This window comes from Fusarium oxysporum, chromosome 5, assembly GCF_000149955.1.
Source record: "Fusarium oxysporum f. sp. lycopersici 4287 chromosome 5, whole genome shotgun sequence".
Lineage (NCBI taxonomy): Eukaryota > Fungi > Ascomycota > Sordariomycetes > Hypocreales > Nectriaceae > Fusarium > Fusarium oxysporum.
In genome coordinates, this window is record NC_030990.1 from 623279 (window position 1) to 640663 (window position 17385).

The 17385-nt window shown below is 47.9% G+C and overlaps 6 protein-coding genes across 6 annotated transcripts; 2 read left to right on the plus strand and 4 right to left on the minus strand.

The window, feature by feature from the left end:
• Positions 1 to 1701: 1701 nt before the first annotated feature.
• Positions 1702 to 2585, minus strand: FOXG_15399 (uncharacterized protein). The gene is made up of 2 exons (XM_018395486.1): positions 2393 to 2585; positions 1702 to 2347 (listed from the first exon to the last, which is right to left on the minus strand). Exon 2 carries the CDS (start codon positions 2344 to 2346, stop codon positions 1912 to 1914), a length of 435 nt encoding a protein of 144 aa, XP_018255367.1. The 5' UTR covers position 2347; positions 2393 to 2585; the 3' UTR covers positions 1702 to 1911.
• Positions 2586 to 3553: 968 nt separating this feature from the next.
• On the minus strand, positions 3554 to 6117 carry FOXG_21906 (uncharacterized protein; the record flags this gene model as incomplete). Its single annotated transcript, XM_018402287.1, has 8 exons — positions 3554 to 3988; positions 4037 to 4152; positions 4199 to 4402; positions 4452 to 4592; positions 4643 to 5114; positions 5161 to 5529; positions 5578 to 5610; positions 5662 to 6117. The coding sequence occupies 8 exons, from the start codon at positions 6115 to 6117 to the stop codon at positions 3554 to 3556; spliced, it is 2226 nt and encodes a 741-aa protein (XP_018255368.1).
• Positions 6118 to 6285: 168 nt separating this feature from the next.
• Positions 6286 to 8688, minus strand: FOXG_15402 (uncharacterized protein; the record flags this gene model as incomplete). Its single annotated transcript, XM_018395487.1, has 4 exons — positions 6286 to 6720; positions 6766 to 7019; positions 7063 to 7788; positions 7836 to 8688. 4 exons carry the CDS (start codon positions 8686 to 8688, stop codon positions 6286 to 6288), a joined length of 2268 nt encoding a protein of 755 aa, XP_018255369.1.
• A 1126-nt stretch (positions 8689 to 9814) lies between these two features.
• On the plus strand, positions 9815 to 11714 carry FOXG_15403 (uncharacterized protein). Its single transcript, XM_018395488.1, has 2 exons — positions 9815 to 10807; positions 10854 to 11714. The coding sequence occupies exons 1-2, from the start codon at positions 10213 to 10215 to the stop codon at positions 11414 to 11416; spliced, it is 1158 nt and encodes a 385-aa protein (XP_018255370.1). The 5' UTR covers positions 9815 to 10212; the 3' UTR covers positions 11417 to 11714.
• Positions 11715 to 11812: 98 nt separating this feature from the next.
• On the plus strand, positions 11813 to 13558 carry FOXG_15404 (uncharacterized protein). Its single transcript, XM_018395489.1, has 3 exons — positions 11813 to 12261; positions 12315 to 13142; positions 13193 to 13558. Exons 1-3 carry the CDS (start codon positions 12021 to 12023, stop codon positions 13285 to 13287), a joined length of 1164 nt encoding a protein of 387 aa, XP_018255371.1. The 5' UTR covers positions 11813 to 12020; the 3' UTR covers positions 13288 to 13558.
• A 155-nt stretch (positions 13559 to 13713) lies between these two features.
• On the minus strand, positions 13714 to 16737 carry FOXG_15405 (NTE family protein). Its single transcript, XM_018395490.1, has 2 exons — positions 16052 to 16737; positions 13714 to 16007 (listed from the first exon to the last, which is right to left on the minus strand). The coding sequence occupies exons 1-2, from the start codon at positions 16304 to 16306 to the stop codon at positions 13890 to 13892; spliced, it is 2373 nt and encodes a 790-aa protein (XP_018255372.1). The 5' UTR covers positions 16307 to 16737; the 3' UTR covers positions 13714 to 13889.
• Between the last annotated feature and the right edge of the window lie 648 nt (positions 16738 to 17385).

A 17385-nucleotide genomic window follows, 5' to 3' on the forward strand; every position in this document is an offset into this window, starting at 1 on the left:
AAGAGATAATTTGATTTACAAAAGCTCTGGTACTAAGATCTCATGTTACATTGAAACGCAACCAAGTAAAACTGGATGTGCATAACAATTGCCGATTACAAAAAGTCAAATCACACGACAGCTAAGTAACAAGCACTAGAATGTCGACATAGCAATAATGAGAGAATAATTACAGGGTTTGAAAAGATGAGGAATAGATTACTATGATACTTTACTGCACTTTGCTACACTTTTTGCTGTTTTCACATAAATTCTAATTGGCTCTCCGATTCGGGAGCTCCCGTGATTGCCCTCAGTCTGATAATACAGTTGAAAACTGAATTGCAGTTGAGATCCGTGGCTGATAGCTTATATCAGCACAGAGAACTTGAAAACTGAACGATGGATGCAGTCAGCGTTTGAACAATGAGGCCATCTCGATGTATGATGCAGGCGTAAATATGAGGTTATCAATAACCAAATGCTCATCGTGAAAGCCTTTGGGTGGAATCTTGTACTGTGGGAAAAGATATCTTGTCCTCGTCACTCGTGTGAGCAGCCTAAAGTTTACACCTATGGCTGGCAATCATCTACGTAGCCGAACAGCCAAATAGCAAGCAGTGTCTCAGAACCTGGTGACAATCATGATCGCCGCCGCTCCGTGTAAAAGACAGGTTCAAGTATTTACAAAAGGCCCTTAATGAATTGAAATTTTCTAATTTCGGAAAGCCAACGCGAGGACGCTTTACATCCATGAAGCTTGTACGCATGGCCTTGTCAACTTGTTATCAAGATCAATAATGCTCATGGTGAACTGCAATTTTGACGACAGAGATACAATTGTCGTCTTTCGTAGATTGCGAGGTAATATGTGCCAATACAATATAGCATTCAAGCTAATTACACAGAATATCTATACAAGCAAGCTGTCTCACAATCTGTCAGGCTCAAAGCCAAAGACTAAAGCTTCTTTGAATGGATGGTTCTTAAGGAGTGACGAGGATGTAATGAGCGACAGTCTCTCAAACAAGAGATGGGGGAGAACGAAGGATGCCAAGATTGGGGATGATGAAAGTAAGGGTCCTCTTTGTGCGAGTATAATACCAGATGGGCTAGTCCTTGTTAATTTACTTTAATCTTAAAGAGATCGATAGTCTGTCACTAGAGTTAGCGTTTTACTATTGCCCGTTAGCTTGGACACGCATAAAGATAAGCTTAATTCAGGTCAGGCTGCTGTATCAATCCAGAGAAAGAGCCAATAAATAAAGAAATTGAAAAATATAGAAAGTTATAAGATTGAGAAGTTAAGAAAGAAACCCATGGCCAGAAATAGAGGTTTAACAGAGTGAACTGCTTGTCCACCCGTCATGTAATAAGCAAGCCCAGCTGAAAGGGAAATGCCGCTATTTTCAGCCTATCTTCAGGACTAGCTGCTTTAGCACAGCCACATGCAGCCACCATATGGCGATTGGCAAAATCTGAACGGTAGAACCCCTTTTCAATTGCAACTTCAAAACATCCATCGCAGCTTTCGGTCTGCTACAGGCAAAGCAGTTGTTGGAAGTCGGGCTGTCGGCTCGAATACGGAAATCGTCATTCCTGACGTTGGCTGCGGATAGCAAGCTCTGGTAAATAAAGGCTTTGGCCACCTGGGTTCGAAACCCTAATGACCTCTGTTGCTTGTTGCAAATATCACTCGGAATGTCATTGTAATCGGAAACATCCTGGAATGCAGAGTTTTACCGCTGATTTACTTCTTTGTATGTTTGGAAATGGCAAGTCTGACTCTGGTTCTGTATTCTCGGACAAAATAAACCAAAGAATAGTCTTCACCTGGCTTTTCAATTTGAGTGCGATGTGTATTGCCATACTAAGATACCGGTACTTGATCCACCACCCTCATCTTTTCTTTCACTTCTCTCAATTTCTCTCTTATCCAATAATGATATCAAGCTCAAGGTTCTCTCCCTCCTTAACACGATACTTTGCAGAAATATTTCTACGATCAATGTTTAAAACCGTCTGCTCAGTCTTCTGACTCTCGCGTCTCTTGGTCTTATCAGTAGTCTCGCCGTAGTACTCAGGCAAGGACTGGACACCAGTGATGTTATCAGCCAGACCGGTGATGATATCAACCCAAGGCTTGTACAAGTGCACGCCGAGGGCAACGGAGAAAGCTTCCTTGCCTTGCTCATTCTTGAAGCGCAGCAGGCCTGCGGTGCCGCTGTCGCCCATGTAGAGGGACAGCACGCCGTTTTGCTCTGTCCACTCGCAGCCGTCGGTGTAGTGCCAGCAGGCCTTCTCGACAACGTGGAAGTAGGCGTTTTGGTTGGTCTGGTAGACACGGACTTTGACGGTGTAGGGCATTCTGGGGGCGTTAGTCAGGCGATTGAGGAGAGAAGAGGGGACAGACTTGGATGGTTTTCTTGGGGGGAACTATAGTAAAGTTTTGGTGCTCGAGTGTTGAGTTGTTTCGTTGATGGCGAAGACAGATAGTACTGATGGCAGTAGTCAGGACTCTTATACTCCTTCTTGACTCATCTTCACTCTTGGCTCTTGTCGAGAAACATTTTGTCTTCTAATCGGTACTGCGATCTCATTCTTCCTCACGTCAACCTGAGACGTTGGCGTCTTGCGGTGAAGGCATATGCATGAATACCTGACGGATGTGCCGTGTCTCAGTCTTGGACCTTGCATCACTGGTCAGTAAATGCGTTCAGTTGCAGTCTGTGTACGACATCCTGCGCTGTACAAACTTGCTCACCTGTGCCTGTATAGGATGGTTGACTTGCGGCGTAGGGTTTGATGATACTTCCGCAGATTTGACTTTTGAGGCCCGAAACACTGACATGGATTTTCAACAAGAGCTGAAACATTGTAGTTAATTGACAGAATCTGAGCCCTATCAAGGCACTCTACACAGGCATCTTGGATCGTTCTACATTTACGCGCGCGCCGTTTGATCGCATTCAAGCCTGGAACCTTGATTTCGCCGGTATAGTATCCTTCAATAGTGAGCCACAAGACGGCAGAGCAATCAGACATCAACTGACGGCTCATCATAAGCACGCTCATCGCGCTGTCTCACAATGAAGCTTTCAGCTGTGAAAGTTCGTATGATCGACGTTTTATTTTCCTAACGGTGTGAGACAGCTTTTTTAACCCCCTCTTTACCCCTCCGCTAGATGCTCACATATATGCATGTCGTCTAAAGCAGACTGATGCTGGAATGCGGCCCGTTCCTACCCGGGGCTTGAGTTCTATAACTTTCTATTGTGACGAGGGGGCATGTGCCTGTTTCTAGCTATTGGCCTTGGTTGAAAGCTTGATCTTGGTCGGTCAATGCGGTTTGAGTCAATTGATATCATGACTGCATATTCTGTCTCAGATATTATTGATGGGTGAGCCCGGTGCTGGTCTGGATATCCTGATATAGGATGAATTGTCCCTGAGATATCCCAGAAACGTGCCTCACAAATTTCTCTCAAGTAATGCGATAGATTTAATGGCGAAGTAATGAATGCTTAAATGGATCTTTTTTGAAAGAGACGCTAAATGTCTATGATTAAAAAAACTAATACAAAATATACTCCTCAATAATCTTCAAGAAAATCATCTCCAAAGTCCCCATACTAACAGTATAATGCGCCACGCCCATACTCCTCTTATGCTGCTCCAAAGTCTCAATCACCTCGACAACCTGACCTTTTCTATTCTGCGACGCAGCAAAAGCTTTATCAGCAGTGCTATTCGCCGGAATACTGAAGCGAAACTGTCCACCTAGGCTCAGCCCTCTAAAGTTGGCGCCTGGGAATGTTTGGCAAATCCATGCTTCCACCTTTTGCATTTCCAGCTGGTCAGAGGATGGCGCTGATTCTAGTACCAAGTGTACTTCGTAGGAGTTGCTGTGCCTGTTGCGAAGCTCTTGAATTGTGCCAGCGGCGAGGATGCGTTTGGAGAGGATGGCGACCCGGGTTGCTAACATATCTGCTTCTTCCATCGAATGTGTCTAACGATCATCAGCAAGATACTATATCGAGAAGCGATAGGTACTTACCGTCAACAGAACTGAGCGACTTGAGGAGATGGATGAGAGCATAGCCCACATGTCGCGCTTGGCTATAGGATCCATCGCTGAACTTGGTTCGTCCAGGATGAGAATCGGTGGGTTGCCTGTACTAGTCAGTCTTGCTCTGTGGTATTTGGCGATGTAACATACCTAGCAGCGCGATAGCCAAGCTCAGCTTCCTCTTGTTTCCGCCAGATAACTGAGATGTCAGCTTATCGGCGTGAGGTCTCAGTCCAACCTTTGACATGACCAAGTTGACGTTCCTCTGTACATCTGCGATACCCTTCACGCGAGCGTAGAAAGCAAGCTGTTGGCGCACGGTGATTTGATCCAATGCGTCAAACTGTGGGCAATCTATAACGTCATCAGTAGGTGAAAGGGTCCAGTAAATGTCGATGCTTACAGCCGATGCTCTGTCGCCCAGCTCGGGTATCCTTCTGCATATCCACGCCTTTGATGTAGATGTTGCCGTAGTCTGGGCGAACCTCGCCTCGCATCATGTTGATGGTAGTCGTCTTACCAGCGCCGTTGGGTCCTAGAAGTGCTACTCAAGCGTCAGTCGGGGGAATAGAAAAGGCAGGGAACAAGACTCACCAAGTAGCTCTCCCTTTGCCATCGTGAGAGAGACACCATCAACAGCAACATTACCACCAAAAGACTTATGAATCTGATCAACGTCGACCAAGTTCCCGCTCATGCCGCGAGACTTTGTCACCGGCGCCATCTCAATGTGAGCATCTTTCCCGTCGATCCTCTTCCGATCATACAGCGGCACGATATGCTCTGCCCACAAACTTCGAAGAGCCCATGTTCTTCCGTCAAGTAACAGTAGAATAGCATATAGATACGCCACCTGAATACAGAGGAGAAGAATTGGGCCGCCGTAGGCGTGGATGTTGCCTGGATAACTTATCACTGCATCACCGCGACATCCCGCGGCCCAGACGTTGAGGCCGACGACCATGGCGCGGAAGAGGTTGGCGACTGGGAAGATGAGGCCAAGGATGAAAACCGCTGTGTCCATGGAGGAAGACCTATTGCCTGGGCTTTGGTTGACAGAGGCAATCTAATAAGTCAGTATGCGTTTGGTTGGGATAGGTGAAGTGACATACCATAAGTCCTGCGACGGAGATACCAAACATCAAAAGCGAAATGCATAAGGATATACCGAAGGAAGAGAGTTCTGAACGAGCAAAAAGAGAAATGATGTAACACCAGAGCATCATCGCAAAGCCATATAGAAGCATGACAGGGAAGAGATGCCATGCTCCGTACCATTTGAGAATGATCAATGAGATAAATAAGGTAGAGAGACAGGATATAATAAGGACAAAGACTATGTCGACGATGATGTGAGATGTCCATAGTGCAAGAGGTTGAATCGAGTTGGAGTATTGTAGGGTTCGAATCTTTCGAAGTCGTTCGTACGCGGGGTATAGAGCGAAGAAGGCTGGGTAGAGGACATGCAAGACGGTGAGTAGCTAGTAAACATTAGTACTTTTCATCGAATGAGGTCAAGAGTGACTTACGATAGCGAGAAACATGCCAGGGCCAGGGTCAGACTGCTCATATGGTCAGTTGAGGCCAGGAAGACAAAATACATGGTTGCGTACTGGTATCGAAGAGCTGAAGTATGCAAAAGAAAGTGAAATTGGAGTTTCAGTCTTCAGCTGACTCCACATATTCAACATCAACATCGATCCATCAGGCCCATGCTCAGCGTTGTACGCAAGGGTATCTTTATCCTTCCCATTCATGTACAACGCTCCGGGTACAAGCTGTCTCGGCTTATCACGAACTTGTTTCAAGAAAGCATCATAGTCATCTTGAAACTTGAACTGATCTTGGTAGGTCTTCATGTCATATTCCTTCCCAACAGGAAACTTTGACAACGAGCGAAAGAGAGTCTTGTTGAGAGAGTTTGGACCAACGAGCATGGAGATATTACCGGAACCTGCGAGGTCATAGTAGCTATCTGGACGAAGAGCAATGGGCCATGGTTCGTCTAGGATGGATGAGTCGGTTGATACACAGGGTGTCGGTTGGAAGGGAGTGGGATCGTTGGCCATGGCGCTGAAGACCGGTGTGAAGATTAGTGGGATTGCGAGAGCGAGGATGTACCACCAGAATCCTCTCTTATGAACCAGAAGGCGCTTGAGGAGGAGAGCTGAGAGTTGTTGGAAGAATGATGGCGTGGGTTCCCTGAACTAAGTTGACTGTCTGGTGCTTCGTTATCTTCAAGAAAAAGGACTCCGGTCAGAAGTTCCAACCTCATCGTCATCACCTTCATCTGCGACCTTGAGGAAGACATCTTCCATAGTGGGTCCACTCAATGACGTATCAGAGTATCCCGCTGCTTGTAGAGACGTCAAAAGCTGTGCAGCAGATGTCGAATCGGGAGTATTGAAAACAGTCTGCCCTTGATGTACAGTCGTAGCATATGGTGTTTCTGGTGGATTCTGAACTCCGGGTAAATGGACTCGGTAACCTCCTCCATGGAGATTCTTTAATGCTGCTGTTGAACCCTGACACTTGACGTGGCCGTGTGATACGATGACGACTTTATCGGCTAAAACTTCGCATTCGTCAAGGAAATGGGTCGTGAGGATGAGGCTTCGTTTTTGACGTTCGGCGAGGATGATGTTCCACATTGCTCTTCGAGAGACAGGGTCCTATACCTTTTAGTGAGTGCAGTATGGGTTGATGGGTTTACTTACCATGCCGGTGGTTACTTCGTCCATGAGACAGATTGAACTGCCCCCTGCTAACATGCATAGCATTTGGACCTTTCTCATCTGACCTCCGCTCAGTGTACCGACAGGACTGTGCTTCTTTAGGGATAGATCGCAGGATTCGACGAGAGTCTCTAGGGACTGAGGGTCTGTTGCTCCGCCTTTCATCATGGCCCATAGTCTGCCGTGTTCGAGGACTGAGAGCTCGGGCCAGTGGATGTTGCGTTGAGGGCAGATACCTAGTCAGTTAGTAGAGGGCCCAGGTGACGGAGTTATACTTACCGAGGTTCGAACGAGGGGCATTGACATTTATCGAGCCACTTGTGAGCTTTTGTGTACCAGCGATCAAACCCAGTGTTGTTGTCTTGCCAGATCCATTGATGCCGAGGAGACATAAGACTTGCTTCCTCTGCATGGAAAAGCTGAGTGAGTTAACAGCTATCGTTGGACGAGCTCTTCGGCAGCAGCGTCTCCAGAGGGAAGGGTTGTAAGTTTTCGTGAGGTCGACAATCTCAAGGGCTGTTGAAGACTCGGTCGTTCCATTGGTGCTTGTGAACTTTCTGCCCTTGTTGCTAACCCCATGAGAGCACTTCTCAATAAGTATAGCTAGCAAGGGATAGAAGACTATGGTGAGAAGTAACAGCCCCCAAAGCATGGATACTGTGACTTCATAGATTCGAGGCTCATGGGGAGCTGGTTTCGAGATATTTGTTGCGAGACCTTGCGCTTCGTTTCGGCAGAGTTGGTTCAGGAAGAAGATGTAGCTCGAGCTCGGGAAGATGGCAGATAGGATTAAAACGATAAGCGCGGGAACGTTTTCGGGTTTCGAGTCGAGGATTTCGCAGAGGGTGGCGAGAAGCATTAGGACGATGACCATGGAGATGGCGGTATATCGGATGTTGATGGTGGCTGCGAAGACACTCATGCTTGTGAGGGATAGGCCGGAGAGGATCTGCCAGAGAATAATTATGCCAGCGTTCGAGGTCGGGACGAGAAGGGATGCGTACACTGATATCATTAGCAGATAAGACAACGCATTTGCATGTTGGACTTACAGGCGCCGAAGATGATCCAACTCGGCAAGTAGATGATATCAAAAGCAATAAGATAACTCAACACCCTCGCCGACGCAGCACCGCCTGTCATCACATCAATCAACTGCGCCATCCCCGACTCCCTCTCAGTCGATATCATGCCAATAATATGAAACACCGACGAAATCATACTCAGAAAACACACGATTCCGAAACCACCGACGATGGTCGCCGCAAAGTTACGACGCTTCAACTCGGCAGCTTCATCTTGTGTTATCCGTGTAAACATGTAGTTATTCGGGGTCGTGGTAGTGTTTGTGATGGCATTCTCGACGGCGAGTTGTAGCGGTGCGTAGTGGTTCTTCGAAGGCGTAGTGATGTCGAATTTGGTTGATGCCCTTGCTGAACTAACCCTGATGGTGTAACTCCATGTCTTATTCCCTGCCTTGGTCAACGGCGAATCGTTGAAGATAATGGCAGCATAACAGTTTGTTACACCGCTCAGACTAGTCGGGCATCGCTTTCGTAAATCGGCTTCAGTGTCAGCAACTTCAACACTCCCCTTCAGACCACTTCTAATCTTGTCAATAACCCCAGCAACATCAGATCCCGCGTTCGAGCCCTGTACAAAAACAAGTTTTTCCCCGGGTGGTAGAGTCTCAGCAAGGCTTGGGATGGGAGATGGCTCTCCAACGCCATACCTGCTTCCATCGCCTGTGAAGTTCTGGATTTGAAGGACTAGAACGAGAATCAGGACGGGGATGAGGAGAGCTCGGAGGAGTGTTGAGAGCCAGTGCTTGACCAGTGTAATCAGGAAGATTTTCCTTATCAGGGCGTGCAGTTGCCGGAACCATAGTCTTGTGGATGAGAACATGATTCGATGATGTGTGAAGGATGAAGATATTCATGATATGATTATGTTAGGTACTATATACAGATTCACGATTGCCTGGGCTGCCTCTGGACGAATTAGAAGTCATTGTGTGCTGCGGAGCTAAGGGGGTGAAAGAAAACATGACAGCTGAATAGGTATGTGACCAACCAATCTTGTCCCAAGGGCGTCTCGTGAATTTTTTTCACAATGAGGCCAGATGCATTATCACAGTAACTGCCTTCTTAAACGAGTTAGCAGAATTACATGCGTCCAGTTTCAGAGAGGTTTGTTTACATGTCGCCAGATAGTCTATAATAAGAAGGTTAAAGGAAATTAAATTAAGTTGTGGAGACAAGGCTGATTCTGAGTTATTCAGTAGGCATATTTCACTCAAGCTCTGGCACCAAGAAATCAGTTCCTGCAGCCCTAAGGGAGTAGTCTAGATCGTGACGACGACTTCATCCCCCCCTGTATCGTGAAGGGAAAAATGATTCTCGTATTGAAAGATGTGAAACGGGGTGGGTACGTGCACTTTTGCTGCTCAGCCACCACCTTGACGTTGCCCTGATGGTTCCACTATCACAAGCTAAAACAAAGAGGAGCACTAAAACAAACTATTGAGGATTTGTTTTAGTTTCATCAGATCATTGTTCGGGTTATTGGTTGGAGGAAGTTCGGTGATTTACTGTATGGGCTTAGCTTGCGGTTTTCGGTAGGTGAACGTTGCATTCAGGTACACCAAGCGGAATTGCTGCCGTTGGGGGGTAGTAGGGCATGGTTTCCACGTTGCATTTCGTGACTTAGAGACTTGATTGGTCGCCCTTTTACGATGTAGGATTGACGGTAGGGAGGATTCTCGGCAGTGGGATTTTGGTCGTGCTTGGGAGATGCCGATAGGGGCCAGTGACATTGATGAAGGGGGAGGCTGTGAAGGAATTAGGAACTGACTAAATCCATCACGGCTAGCATGCAAAATAGCTATATATCATAGGTTATGTGACTTAGGCAATGAGTTATAATTAGCCAAATAGACCTAACTGGGGAAAAGAAACTCCGGAACGCCTCGTAAAGATCTGACCCTGATAGGGGATAATTACTTGCCGTAATGGTGTTTCCTGACTCTGCAGTTCATAGTCAGAAAGTTCACCAAGACTGTGTCGATGCTGCGGTGTTTGTAGTCGACGTTGGGCGGTTCTAATTGGCTGGCTGTCAATTAAAGCGAATCTAGCCCCCCAAACAGAATGCACCATAGTAGACTTTATAACTGTCAGACGTTATCTTTCCTTCCAGATTCATATTTTATAGGTAAGCTCTAGCCAATTGCATTGTACATACAGTTGCGTCTTGGCGCATCAATCTCACCAATAACCTCGCCTTACAAATCAACGATTAGAAATCATAATGACACCATCTCCAACATCAACAACATCATCTCAAGATATAAAACCCCCAAAAAGCAACCCCAAAGCCATGACCTGAAACGATAAACGAACTCTAATCTTAAATATCCTAAAATAACCCACCATGGCCCCAATCCGCACAGCCATCATCGGCCTCTCATCCTCCGCTAAAACTTCATGGGCGTCAAACACCCATCTCCAGTACCTGAACTCCCCTCTCGGTCGATCGAAATACCAAATAGTCGCCCTTCAGAACTCTTCCCTCCAAGCTGCCAAGAACGCCATAGCGCATTACAACCTTCCCCCTGAGACTAAAGCCTACGGTACTCCGGAAGACCTAGCCGCTGATAAGGATGTTGAGTTAGTCGTTGTGGCTACGCGCGTTGATGTTCACCATTCGAGTGCTCTTCCGAGTGTCAAGGCTGGGAAGGATTTGTATGTTGAGTGGCCGCTTGCACAAGATGTTAAGCATGCGAGGGAACTTGTCGATGCAGCGAGGGAGAAAGGGGTGAAGACGATTGTTGGATTGCAGGGGCGGTATGCGCCGCCAATTAAGAAGTTGAGAGAGATTGTTAAAGAGGGGAGGATTGGTAAAGTTGTTAGTGCAGAGTTGTATGCGTCTGGGGGGACGAATGATAGGGAGATACTGCCTGCGAGTTTGGAGTATTTTACTCAACGAGCTGTTGGGGGTAACATCTTTACCATTGGACTGGGACACAGTAAGTCACCACTTTCAGAGAGGTTGAGTAGCAGCTAACAACTCAGTCTTTGATCAGTTCCAGTACATCATCGGAGACATCACCAACTTCAAAAGCACGCTTCACAACCAACGCCCCAACATCCGCATCCGCGATCCCAAAACCAACGAAATAACCCACACAACAACCTCCAACGTCCCAGACCTCATCCTCGCAACAGGCCGTCTCTCCGAATCCTCCACCGCCCAAAAAGACGCCGCCGTCCTCGTCCGCTTCCGCCGCGGCCAGCCTTTCCCCGGCTCCCCTCACCTGAGCATAACCATCGCCGGCGAAAAGGGCGAGATCAGAGTGCAAGTCTTTACCGGTACAACACTCCACGGCGCTTCAGCGTATGAGAAGCCTGTTGTTATTGAAGTCCATGACTTTGGGAAGGATGTTGTGGAGCAGGTTGAGTGGAAGTGGGAGGAGTGGCAGCAGGATATTCCGCTGCTGGCGAGGGGTGTAGCCGCTGTCTATGAAGCGTTTGCGGAGGGGGATGAGGATTGCTTGGTTAGTTTTGAGGAGGCGCTGAAGAGACATGAGCAGCTTGAGGGGTTGCTTGGGCAGTGGGATGAGGATAGGGGCGTTTGAGTTGTAACCTTGATGGTTTCTGACTTTATTATTGAATAATCATTCATAGTGACACAACTACTGGACACACTCAATAATACATGAGCTTGAATGGGACAATACGGTTCTAGGGCATGTGGCTAGCTACCTTATGTTGAAGCCAGCTTATGTACCGCCAGAAATACTCGACGTCACCACCAGCGCCGTGAAAGGTTATCAACGGGCAGTTACTTGCCAATACTTGGCAGCCTTTTTACTTACCTTTTTTAATATTTAAGATAAATCGAACTTATGTAGAGTAATATAACTTCATCTAGTATGTCTGGGTTCACTTGTTCAGTTGATCTAAATTTCACTATGTCTTAGGCCAAACTTGCCTTCCGTCAAAACTATTCCGTAGCAGGAGCAATCGCCATGGGACAAACCACCAGATCAACCCGCGAAGCAACATGAAAACTTACCGCTTGCACAACAATACATATTATACTTTCGCTTAACCATCTCACAAGATAATCTTCAACACGCCACCTGATTCACGACCAACAAGGTCTGCGGGGTCCAGAGAGTAGAGCCTCGTCACAACGCGTATATATCGGCACCATACCTAAAATAATATTGCATCTTCATGTCCGTTCTCTACATCTCCACGATGCTGTTCCCCCTCCTCGCCCTCCTGTCTCTCACCAACGCCATCGCCATCGCACCGCCTCAGCCAGATTACGATGCCATCGTTATCGGCGGCGGCCCAGCTGGTCTCTCTGCCCTGAGCGGTCTCGCAAGAGTGCGCAGACATGTTCTTCTCATTGACTCTGGAGAGTACAGAAATGGTCCCACGACACATATGCACGATGTCATCGGATGGGATGGTAAGCAGCGCAATCCGTCAACGCAGCCATGTTCAGGTACTGACCTCATATAGGTGTTCAACCTGCCTATTTCCGCTACGAGTCCCGCCGTCTCCTCTCACATTACAAGACCGTCAAGATGGAAAACGGAACAGTGACCAACATAAAACCACTTCCCGGCGCCAACACCCGCTTCTCCGTCTCAGTAGACTATCCCGACCAACACAGGACCACCAAGATCACAGCGCGCAAAATCGTTCTCGCGACAGGTTTAAAGGACATTCTACCCTCAACGCCCGGTTTTGCGGAAAATTGGGGTAGGGGTATTTACTCGTGCCCCTGGTGCGACGGCCACGAGTACGCAGATCAGCCCCTCGGTCTTTTGTGCCCTCTCGACAAGATCGCTAGTCACGTTCTGAATGTTCTTACGCTCACTACGGATATTGTAGCGTTTGTCAACGGCACTGATAACGATGAGACGAGGAGGGTCGCTGATGAGCAATTTCCTCAGTGGGAGGAATACCTAAAGCTTCACAACGTCACGGTCGATAACCGCACCATAACTTCTCTCGAGCGCCTCAAGGACGGTGAAGACGTGAACAAGGAGCCCTGGTTGCCGTCGGTCCCGAAGGATGACCTCTTCGGTGTTCATTTCACCGAGGGCGAGGGCGAGCCCGTTCAACGCGTTGCCTTTCTTTCGAGCGTCCCCAACAAACAGCGTTCCGATATTGGAGATCGAGCGGGTGTTGAGTTGACCAATGGAAAACTGCGAGTTACGGACAACCAGACCATGCTTACGAATGTACCGGGTATCTACGCCGTGGGCGATGCCAACTCTGGTAGTGCAGAAAACGTCCCTCATGCGATGTTCACTGGTAAGCGAGCGGCTATGTTCCTACACGGTAAGTTATCTATTCTTTCAAGGCGAAATATTGGATGCTAATGATAGCAGCGACACTCGAACGCGAGAAGTGGGACACGGAGCTTGCTGGTAGGCTAAAGAGAGATGTTTACCCTGGAGAGATTTCGTGGCCTGAGAATTGCTGAATGAATAGCTTTACGCAAGGTAGTCTTAATTCATCATTCATACCTCTTCTTATGCACAAGGTGTTAAATGCTCTTCCCAAGATACTAAGAGAATTGCTAAACTTATTCTTAATATTATCCGAGTCTATAACAGTTTTGTATAATTTAGTATAAATTTATGAAGACTTCAGGGTAGCTGACGTTAAGATGCGCAGGCGTTGACTTGTCGCCACTACCTACCAACAGAGATGATCAAGTACAATATCGAGATTTGACCTCCCTTCAATCCAAGAATAAAGAATATCGGGAAATCTACCGTCAGGATTCTCATTACCGTGCGCATCTCAATGCAATTTCCCTTATCCAAAGCCAGCCATCAAGATAAATTGGTCTCGCCTTTGCTAGTTCAACTTGGCTAATTCAAGGTCTCTTAAAACCCATTCTCAAGCTCACTTCAATGCAATTAGCTGGTCGCTATAAATAACATATGCTTTATATGATTGGTATATCTCAATGCTACTCAAATCCCATGCTAAACACCAAACATAATGCTTCGTGAATAATCTTGCTCTATGGCTGATCCTCCCTTCTACTGTCCTTACAGTACCTCATCTATTGACCCCCTAGTCCCAAAGAATCCAACCCGCCCTCGCAGCTGGCCCATTCGGTTCATCTACACTAACCGCCTTGTTAAGTGTACTCGACAATTGATGGACTTCAATCGTTTCAGGATCGCTGACATCTGTGTCTTCTCGGCCGTCGCTCGAGTGGAACACCTCACTTGGTTCTGCCTCTGTTGCGGAGGTGACATTGTCTGGCTCTGGTGTCGCTGGCTTGGATGTGTCGGATACAGCCTGTGACTCGCTGCCCTTTGGACTCTTTAATGGTGGAGTAATTGGCTTGGAAAAGTTAAATGTTGGGTTCACTTCTTCTGCATCGACGACAGCTGAGAGGGTAGCTCGGGTGTGAATATGGATCTGTGAGCGGGATGCACGGTTGAGGCGGGGTTTGCGCTGTGCGACGGGAGACCCAGCGCGTCGACGAGACTCCATCTCAATGCGCTCCTCTTGTTCCGTCTCGTCATCGGTGATAGTGCTCGTGTCAAGTAATAGCCACTGTCGGGGTGCGACGTGTAGACTGCTTCCAGACTTGCGGCGATGTCGCTTCTGGTTCTTAATCTCCGCAGGTGGCTCAATAACTGCTTGGCCCTGCTTTACTCTAGCTGGCAGCTTAAGCGGAATGTTTCCAGCAGTGACGTTCAAATGCCTGAGATCGCGTTGACTTTGCGAAAAGACAACTCGAGCTCGAAGTCTGTGTACAGCCCGATCTAATGCCAGTTCAATTGCGCACCGGTCACGCACTCGGCTCAATTTGGGCCATGTTGCTCGTTCGCCCATGAGACATGCTCGCATCATGAATTCTGGACTTGGGTTGCTTAACAACCGGGGCAAGTCGTTTATACTCATCTCGGGAAGAATGTTGATGTCGCCGGAATATTTCTGGCTAAGAACACTCTGGAACTTGGTCGTAAGGTTGGGCATGATACCGAGTTCGGCCAGAAAATGAAGTCGATGCAAGGCCTCGTCGCGCGCAAGAGATGTCATGGTGTGAATCCAATCGTAGTCTTCGCCGTTTGTTTGCTGACCTCGTTCTGGCTTTCGAAATGGTGACAAGTGGTCATCTTTTGCGAGGAATGGCACGACATGCGGATTGACTTGAGAAACAATAAAATGGTTGACGTTGAACATTTCCGCAAGGCGTGTCATCGGCAAATCGTTATCCACAGACCCATCGATCCATCTTTGTGGTGTAGGGTTCCAAGGTTGATGCTCCCCAGTAATCGGATCCTTGACGAGCAACGGCGCGGCGTTGAAGACGAGAGGGACAGAACATGATGCAGCAACCGCCGACCAAATCATGACATTCGGCGCAGTGACGTAGTTGAGAAGACGCGGCAATTCGTACATCGAAGCCGTGGAAACACATATATTGAGAATGCGCCGCGTCCGGTTGTAAGCCTCTTGAAACGTCATGTCGCCCATCAATCCTCTCATTACCCGGGTAAGATGCTTGATGTCAGACCAACTTCCCTCCGTCAACAACCGTCGCAAGTTACTCCAGACACCATCTTGACCGCTGGGATCCTCGAAAACCGCAAGATCCCCATACGGAAACTCTTCAATAAGCTTCGGGATCTCCTCATCCGTCCTGGTACACATCGCGGCACACACGATACTTCCAGCACTTGCACCTGAGATGATTCGCGGTAATAGTTGCGCTTCGAAAAGGGCTTTGAGAACACCAATATGCGACATGCCAAAGGTGCCGCCACCAGACAAAAGTAACGCGCTTCGGCCATAACTCTGTCGAGCAAATAGTATTCCTTCAAGTAGGTCTCTGTTCTCAATACTCTGATCCAGACGACTTTGTGTAACAACTGCATCGATAGTTCTTATTGTAGATTCGACATATCGCTCGATAAGATGTTTCGTTCCAGTGTAAGAATGTCGGTAGAGGTCGACGTTGTCCATGCCGCCAAGGTCACGAGACAAAGCGGTACGGATCAAGTGCACCATTGTGTGTACGTCGCATTTCGTCCGCGCTTCGTCGAGATCGTGGAGTCTTTGTCCGATTAATTCGGGGTTATAGTCGCCTGACGAGGAGTCGCGCTTCCATTCATCGTTGCCTTCGAGGCTATCTAGTTCTTTCGCAGCACTCTCCCATTGTGCGTGGGACTCAGCCTGGCTGGTCAGTTGAGGGTTTCAGTACGGACGGGATGACGCACATTTTGCATGGACAGGCATAGCATGCGCTTTCTCTCCTCCAACTGCTTGATCTTCGAGCGCTGGTCTTCTGTCAAGCCATCTTTGCACCACTGCCATGTATCGTTTGCCGATTTGATCGCTTTTTGTAGCGTTCCGACAACAGGAACTGAAGATACCGGCGGTCGCTTCGCTTTCGTATTTGATTTAACTGGGGATTTTGTAGATTTATTGTACAGACTGGGGACCGCGCGGGCAGGAAGAATAAGGTCGGCCATGGTGAAAGGCCCCGCCGCGGAAGCGCAGGTTCGGTCGTGTGCGAGGTCGGAGGAACGAGGTTATAGCATGGCAAACGATGTTTTGTACGTGTAAGATTCGAGACGTAGTGTCACAAGAGGTCGGGGATTCAGGATATTGTATTCGAGCAGACAAGCCGGACAAGGAATCGTGGTCACAAGTCGAGAAGCATTTGTAGGTGCGGAACGGCCAACGGAAGTGGTGGGGGTTAATGGAGGGGGCGCTGAGACATGAAGAATTGGAGGTGGGATGATAAAGGAACGAGAAGGATGATCTTGAGGTGGTGATTCTGAGTGATGAGATTATTGTATCGTTGGATTTAGAGTCAAAAGTGAGGAATTTCTTGGTCAAGTTTGAAAGGGAAAGACGACGAAATGACCTTTTCAATTTCGCTGCCATTCCCAAATTGAATCCACTTTCCGAGCTGAGGCCCCATTCCCCACCAATTTTGACGTGGAGAAGCAGGGACCGCTAAAATGCCCTGTATTCATTTCTTCAGGGTTCTTGACAGCAGATTCTCCCCAGCTAGAATTACTTTTTTACCCAACAAGTTTATTAGGCTATCAACTGTGTCTCGGTTCTTCTGACAAAGGTTATCTCAGCAAAACATGAACATCTGACTCTTGTCCTCCAGCCGCACACCGCTTGGAAAAGGTTGGCTGTATGGAACAGTCCAATCATGGAGCGGGTGCTGGAGGTGCACGTGGTACAGGTGGCTGTCGCTAAACCAGGATGCGTCATGAATCAGGGTTGGGGTCCCGTTCACATGTCAACGGAAGTAGAAGCGGATGTCGTTATTGGACTCTCCAGGTTTTGGAAAAGCCGATGTTCGGCAGGTGATTACTTTTTGAGTCTGGGGAATTTGCGGGGGAGAGATGATATGATGGCTTACGACGGGACAGTCAAATGGGGGTTAGTTACCGCTAATGATCAGATGAGGTACCTTGGGTACTGGCTGGGAGACAAGAGGAGAGAATGAATGCAAGACGGCGAGTTGCATCATGGCTTACGATAATGCTCACCATGACCACTCTCCCTTATACACTTTCCCGTCTCAAAA

Bases quoted from the DNA above. Each gene is read 5' to 3' on its own strand.
- FOXG_15399 (XM_018395486.1), bottom strand. From the start codon at position 2,346: ATGCCCTACACCGTCAAAGTCCGTGTCTACCAGACCAACCAAAACGCC.
- FOXG_15403 (XM_018395488.1), top strand. From the start codon at position 10,213: ATGGCCCCAATCCGCACAGCCATCATCGGCCTCTCATCCTCCGCTAAA. The intron at 10,808-10,853 runs GTAAGTCACCAC...CTAACAACTCAG, and splicing joins TACCATTGGACTGGGACACA to TCTTTGATCAGTTCCAGTAC.
- FOXG_15404 (XM_018395489.1), top strand. From the start codon at position 12,021: ATGTCCGTTCTCTACATCTCCACGATGCTGTTCCCCCTCCTCGCCCTC. The intron at 12,262-12,314 runs GTAAGCAGCGCA...GACCTCATATAG, and splicing joins CGATGTCATCGGATGGGATG to GTGTTCAACCTGCCTATTTC. The intron at 13,143-13,192 runs GTAAGTTATCTA...TAATGATAGCAG, and splicing joins AGCGGCTATGTTCCTACACG to CGACACTCGAACGCGAGAAG.
- FOXG_15405 (XM_018395490.1), bottom strand. From the start codon at position 16,306: ATGGCCGACCTTATTCTTCCTGCCCGCGCGGTCCCCAGTCTGTACAAT. The intron at 16,008-16,051 runs GTGCGTCATCCC...CTGACCAGCCAG, and splicing joins TATGCCTGTCCATGCAAAAT to GCTGAGTCCCACGCACAATG.